The sequence below is a fragment of the Crocodylus porosus genome, unplaced genomic scaffold, assembly GCF_001723895.1.
Source record: "Crocodylus porosus isolate Cpor-Errol unplaced genomic scaffold, CroPor_comp1, whole genome shotgun sequence".
In the NCBI taxonomy this organism is placed as follows: domain Eukaryota; kingdom Metazoa; phylum Chordata; order Crocodylia; family Crocodylidae; genus Crocodylus; species Crocodylus porosus.
Window position 1 is genome coordinate 9,923,341 of NW_017728924.1, and position 6,343 is coordinate 9,929,683.

The window sequence follows — 6,343 nt, forward strand, 5'->3', positions numbered from 1 at the left end:
CAGGACTAGCGCTCTGCTCTTGATCCCAGCCAGGAGCACCAGACCACACTTTCTGATCTTTCTTTGGGCTGGCCCTCAGCCTTGCTGCATTTGGCCACAAGATGGGGCTATTGGAGTGGTTTGATATAAAATGTTGAGTCCCAGCAGATGCTATGCTCTAAAGTCAAAGCATGCTGAGAACTGGGGACCCTCAGTGCAGCCTCCTTACCCCCCAGATACCGCCCCATTCCCATTCAAGGCAGCCCAGTGCCTAGCCAATGCCCAGAAATGCTGGCACCGCCTTGCTCCTTCCTGTGCTAGGGCATCAGCTGGCAATAGAGGCCCTTCCAGTTCTGTGACCCCTTTACCACTCTGGGATCAAGTCTCCAGCCAGTTGCTTCCCACACTTACATTGCTGAGCTCTTCCTGGTGCCTAGAAGCTGCAGCCAAACCGAGAGTCTGAGCAAAAACAGCTCCTAATGTGGGGGTTCCTGCTGCCTCTTGGTCTCCAGCCATATTCCAGCCTTCCCCCACTTTGGCATAGGATGTTGTGATGATTTTGCCCCATCCCTCCCTGGACCCCCTTCCTGTCCTCTACTGTGAGGAACAGACTTCCTGGTAATGGGATAAAGAAGACATTTCCCAGGACCTCTGAGGTTACAGCATCTTAAACTTTATTGCATGTTTCAGCCCAACATACATATTAGCCACTGGAATAACAAGGCTCAGGCCCACTGTAAGTGTGGGAGCTTCCAAGCTCTGCCTGGGCCCCACAACTCACAACCTTCCAGGCAGGGCCCTGGGCCCTCACTCTTCTTCCTCCTGACCCTCTCAGAAAGGCTCTGGTACAACAGGACAGGCCCACCCCGGCCACACCTCTCACAGGACATTGGGTATGCTCAGGAGTGGTCATAATCTGAAGCACAGATGGGGCCCTACACCTTTGGCAGAGATGTTGGCACACCCTGCTGTGATGCCTACAGATGCCTACTCCTGGAACACCCTGAAGTGAACTGCACTCCCTGCTGGAGACCTACTAATGCTGTTCCCCATCCCATTTCCAACCATGGTACGGATTTCCCCTCTCAGTGCCAGCTGCTTTGGGTTAGGTCCTGAGTACTGCAATAGCAAATGGCCAGGTCTGCTAGATTCCCTTTGCACTCATGCATGCCTCCAGTGGGAGGGACCCCTGTGGGTGACAGCCACTTTTCAACCAGCCAGTGTAAAGTCTCAGCTCTGCAAGAGAAGGAGGCCACAATTTGCCAATCTGACTGGGTCTTTCCCACATGCGGTGGGTGCCTCAGGGTTCATTTCAGACAGGGCTGGCAGGCATCTACCCCCTGCAATAGCACCATCTCCCCTGCTTGGTTCCCCATATCCTCCACCTGCCCTTCCTCCCCTCCGTACTCCTCTTCCTCCTCGCTGTCAGAGTCCTCATAGAGGTTGATGGTGGCTTGCACTGGGAAGTTCTTCAGCAGTTTCTCGCCCTCGCTGTACAGGTAGTCAAAGGACTTGGACTTCGGCCAGAAAAGTCTGGGGGAAAAACAGGCATGAGAAATACAAGTTCTCTCGCTTCCTCCTGGTAACAGCTACAGGGAGGGAAGGCCCAGCCTGTCCTGCCAGGGGCCCTGTCTGGGACAATGGAGGGTATGGGAGGGCATCAGAAAGGGGCAGGGGCAGGGACAAGGCTGGCTGTGAGAAGTAGTGGACTAGCAGGAGCGGCAAGTCAGGCATGAGGACAAGAGCAGGGGAAGCTTCAGCATTGCTGTTTGTGTGAGATTGACATGACTGTAGCCAGCACCATTGGCCCCTCATTTCCAGGAGCTCTAAACACCCCCATCAATGACAGGAAGCAGGCACATGGGGTCCATCCTGCACACGTACCTGACAGGGTGCCGGAAAAGCGCCAGTGCTTTGCTGGGCTCATCATCCCCCATCACCTCACCACCATAGGCCTTGGGAAACAAAAAGCAGTGGTTGGGATGTGCCATTCGCAACACACACACCACAGCCCTGCCCCAGAGTGAGGTTAGTGGTGGTGCAAGGGTTCGGTGAATGTAGCTGGTGCAATGGGCTCAAATGGAGAGGACTTGGATGCAACCAAGACAAGGAACAGTTCAGCTGAACAGTAGGAACAATCCCCTTGTCTGTCGGTTCCATCAGCCTGGAGCCAGCTCCAAGTGGAGCAGCCACAGCCCCATCACTTGAGTGATTAACCCTAGAGGAGAACTGAGCTCTATCCAGAGTAGTGGCCTGTCTCTGAGAGGAGCCAGCACCAACTTCATCAGAGAGTGAAACACTGAATGGTTTTTCCCTCCCATCAGGGACAGCCCTCTCCTGCCAGTGGGCACTGGATGGCAGGTGCCCCCAGGCTCAAGGGCTCTTGTTGAATTCCTTTGATTGTGTGACCTATGCTAATGCAGGACGTTCTTGATGCAAAGTGAATCCAGTTGGATAGTGCTAAAGCCCTTGGCCTTGGCAGCAGCCTGGGAAATTCACTGCCACAGGATATAACCAGCTCTAGATTTGCATCTTCCCCACATCCCCTTGTTCTTGAGTGAGATCCAGGCCAGCCCCAGCCCCAGCCCCAGCCAGTTCACTGCAAGGACCAGCTGTATACCGGCAGGGACCGGAAATCTCCACACAGGCCTTGCCAGCTCTAGATGCTGCCATGTTGGGTGTTCCCCAGAGACTCTCACCAGGGAGCAGTCAGTTAGGGATCAAGAGGAACCTCTGAGGAGTGACAGGATGAGAGGAAAAGGAGGGAAGTTTTGGCTAAATAGTAGGGAAAGCTTCAAGACTAGGAGACCATGGAATCTGTCTCAGGGAGGGGTGGGCTTAGTGCCTCAGGGGCTGCACTGTAGGCATGATGTGAGGGGCCAGATGCCCTCATGAGGCTTTCCATCTCCCCTGGATCTGTGCATCCTCTGCCTGGCACCATTCTCCCCACCCTGACAGGACAGGGTTAAGGGAACTTAACCAGTGAGAACACACTGGTCACTCCCTGCCCCTCAGGAGATTGCACACAGCCAAGTAGGCTGCCCATACTGCACGGCCCACAGAGCAGATGCCAACCCCATGATGGGGTTGAACCTGCTCCCTAGGCCCCAAGGTAGCACAAGGACCCCACAGCCTTCACCCCACTGGCAAGACTGAGAAGAAAATGAAGGCACTGGCTCTCACTCTCTTGAGGGTTTTATCCACTGTAATCTCCCCATGAGCCAAATCCCTGCCCAGCACTAGACTACCCCCAAAGGAATTCCTGCCCTGGCCCAAGCAACAGGCCTCCCTTTCACACTTCAACAGAGGCCTCTGTGTTTGCTCAAGAGGCCTTAAACACATGCATCCTCCAGAACTCCCACAGGCAAGGGGCCATGTGTGGGTTTGAGCCAGCAATCCCTTTAGAGCTTGGCAGTGCCCTACACAGTTGACCACAGGAGGAAGTTTCACATCATAGCTGCTTGCCTTCAGAAAGAAGGACCCCCCCACACCGCCCATCCCAGAAGGCTCCAAGAGAGGGAAGCCCCGATGTGAGGGCTTGAGGCCAAGATGGACCCTCCACTAAAGAAGGAAGGGATGGGCAGGGTCTACAAGGGAGTCAAGGAGTGCCAGCTGCTTGCTCTCAGGGAAGTGGTGCAAACAGGGCTCAGCAAGGTAAAGTTGCCTGCTGACACTAGCCAAAGCTGCAGCTGCCCCAGCCAAATGCTGTAACCAGGAAGCAGTATTTGTAGGCTCCAAACTCCCCACCAGCAGGGATGCTGTAGGACAGTGTCCCTAGTCAAGCAGCAGTCATGGTACCCTTTGGCCAAGCATAGGAGGCATCCACTCTGTCTTGCCCTGGCCCCTGCATGCAAGCCCTGGTTATCTGCCCTCCTGGCACTAGCTCTGGCCCACTGCATCATGGGAAAAGTGATAGTCCTGAACTTTGGGGCCATGTCCCAGTGTCTCCAAGGGCTCCCTCAAGCAAGACTTTCATCCTGAACTGGAAAAAATTGGTCCAGGATGAGCAGTGTAAATAGTGTAATTGAGCCCAGCTAGACAAGGGCCCCAGCTGTTTTAGCAGCTCGTTAACTGACTGGCGATTGTCAGTCTCATGGCTGATGTTAAAAGGGGTTCTAGCAAAGGTTTTTTTCTGCCTTGGATTTCTAAGGGCTGATGCTGAATCTTTGCAGGATCCCCCAGAAGGCAAACCCTGTCCCTCATCTTGCTGCATCTGCTGAGAGGACATGGCACAGAAACTGCTGGGGGCACAATGACCTCCCAGCCTGGAAGGATTATGGCTACACCTAAGCAGCTCTGCACTTAGGCAAGTGAATCAACCAGACATGCAGGAGAGCTTGTCAGCCCTTGTGAGGAACTGAATGAGCAGTGGTGCAAACTACTTGGTGTCTGTGGACCCTGTGGGGGGGCACCTCAGACTTTGCTCCCTGAAATGTTGTCTGTTTAGCCAGGGGTCCAGAAGCGAGTGTTAGACTCACTGTGTCCATCTCGTCCTCCTTCTGCCTTGTAATACCCTCAGCAGTGGGCAACCATGGTCTCCAAAGGGGCAGGGATCTGTGGGAGCAAGAGAAGGAGAAAAGTCTTGCTTGGACAAGTCAAGGAGCTTTGTGTCTTTGAAAAGCTCCAACTCACCCCAGCAGAGAGCAGCATCCTTGCCAAGGTGCACCCTCCTCCCCGTTACACCCCCGCCAGCAGCCTTGCCCAGCCAAGCCTATGTAACACACCAAACCCCCCTCAACCCGTAGGCACAGACAATGCAGCCCCATACTTTGAATCTGCAGCCATCATGTCTCACACTGTGGGCAATTCATTGCTTCCTCATCCTATTCACTGGGTTTACAGACCTACCCTTCCCTAAACCTGCCAGGGGCTTTACATTATGAGCCAGTGCTGTTGTTACATTGTGACCCATCCAGCTCTCAGGGATCTGTGACAGCCTGTGAAGCACTCCACTCTGAGGAATAGGAGCAAGGGAATAAGGGCTGGCAGTTACAGCAGGACAGATGCAGGGACCCCAGGGTCCTCCACCTGGTGCTGCCATGGAGGTCCCTTCCTCCCTCTGTACTTCAGTTTGCCATTGCTGAAGTGGGCCTGTTAGAGAGAGGGTTGGAGGCTTGTCTCAATGCTGTATCTGGGGGCCCCCAGTTGTGCTTGGGCAAGAGAAGTGCCAAATCTTAGAATGAACATTTGTCCCCTCCCCACTGCACCACCCACCTCTCCGAACGCCAGCTCCCACTGCCCCTTTGCCAGCAGGCCCATGGCAGCACCCACCCTGCACCCTCCTCTGCCAGGCCCATCTCCAGCCTGGCCTCACCCACAGAAGGGGCATTATAGCCACACAGCGACCAAGAGCCTAGTTACCTTCCTCCTTGGTGTAGCCCCTGAGCAGGGCTCCGGCAGCCTGAGGGGAGAGGGGATGGGTTAAACCAGGCACGCAGCACTGGGCAAGATTGAGCAGCAGCTTCCATGGTGTGTTCTGGGGATGAATGTCTGTCTCAACTGCCTGGGGCCTTTCTAAGGAAACCTTTATAGCCCTCCTGGTCTGGTGGCTCAAATTGTCAGGGCAGGAGCAGGGGGTAAAAGCTGGGGCGGAGGGGGGGGGAGCAGGAGGTCCCAGGGTGTGAAATTTGTCCCAGTTGTGTAAACAGTGTGTCCACAGGGGGGCCAGGGGCTTTGTCGGCTCTGGTGAAAAAGCAAAACACAGAAGGGGAAAAGTCAGGCACCATTTGTGAGAAAAGTCCCAGGTGGGCTGGGGATAGGGACAATTAATGAGGGTGATTAGGAGCTCTTTGTACCCACAGGCACAGGGGAGCATGATGGATTCGGGAGTTGGAAGGGGCGGGGGCATGCAGGAGGAAATCATTCTGTGCTAAGGGGTATCCAGGGAATGACACTGGGAGAGGAGAGGGCAAGAGACAAGGGATGGAAATGGGAGCAGAGGAGGGAGAAAGAGAGAAGGCAGGAAGAGGGGCGGGAAAGCAAAGGAGAGACATGGAGATTAACTGGGTGCACCAAGGCCATGGAACTTGCTCAGACAATAGCCACATTCTCCCCCTGGGCTGGATCCTCCTAGGGAAGCAAGGTCCAGCCCTGGGTGTGGAGACCTGCTGTGTGCCAAGTCTGTGCCAGTCCTCATGCAGCTCCCTGGGCTGTATGGTACCAGGGCAGCAGTTTGATAGCACAGAGAGGACAGCTGGATCCCCAGCACTGTGCCAGGGTCAGGGGCACCCCACTGTATGGGAAGTGGAGCTAGTGGGATCTGGGTGCACAATTGGAAGGGAAGGCAAGACATAGGAACCCCAAGGCAGGAAAGGATACTGTGCTGCCCTTTCCTCCACTGGGGCTCTTAGGTGCATCAGTCATT

At 54.9% G+C, this 6,343-nt stretch overlaps 1 protein-coding gene across 1 annotated transcript; it reads right to left on the reverse strand.

Moving 5' to 3' along the window:
• Window positions 1-645: 645 nt before the first annotated feature.
• Window positions 646-6,143, reverse strand: RIPPLY1 (ripply transcriptional repressor 1). The gene is made up of 4 exons (XM_019540306.1): window positions 5,341-6,143; window positions 4,458-4,533; window positions 1,864-1,934; window positions 646-1,512 (listed from the first exon to the last, which is right to left on the reverse strand). Exons 1-4 carry the CDS (start codon window positions 5,445-5,447, stop codon window positions 1,287-1,289), a joined length of 480 nt encoding a protein of 159 aa, XP_019395851.1. The 5' UTR covers window positions 5,448-6,143; the 3' UTR covers window positions 646-1,286.
• Window positions 6,144-6,343: the final 200 nt, after the last annotated feature.

What these genes read in the sequence shown, in the direction of transcription:
- RIPPLY1 (XM_019540306.1), bottom strand. Translation starts at nt 5,447, where the DNA reads ATGGAAGCTGCTGCTCAATCTTGCCCAGTGCTGCGTGCCTGGTTTAAC. An exon ending in AGGAGGACGAGATGGACACA is followed by an intron (nt 1,935 to 4,457) that starts GTGAGTCTAACA and finishes TTGTTTCCCAAG; the next exon opens with GCCTATGGTGGTGAGGTGAT. An exon ending in CTTTTCCGGCACCCTGTCAG is followed by an intron (nt 1,513 to 1,863) that starts GTACGTGTGCAG and finishes TTTTTCCCCCAG; the next exon opens with ACTTTTCTGGCCGAAGTCCA.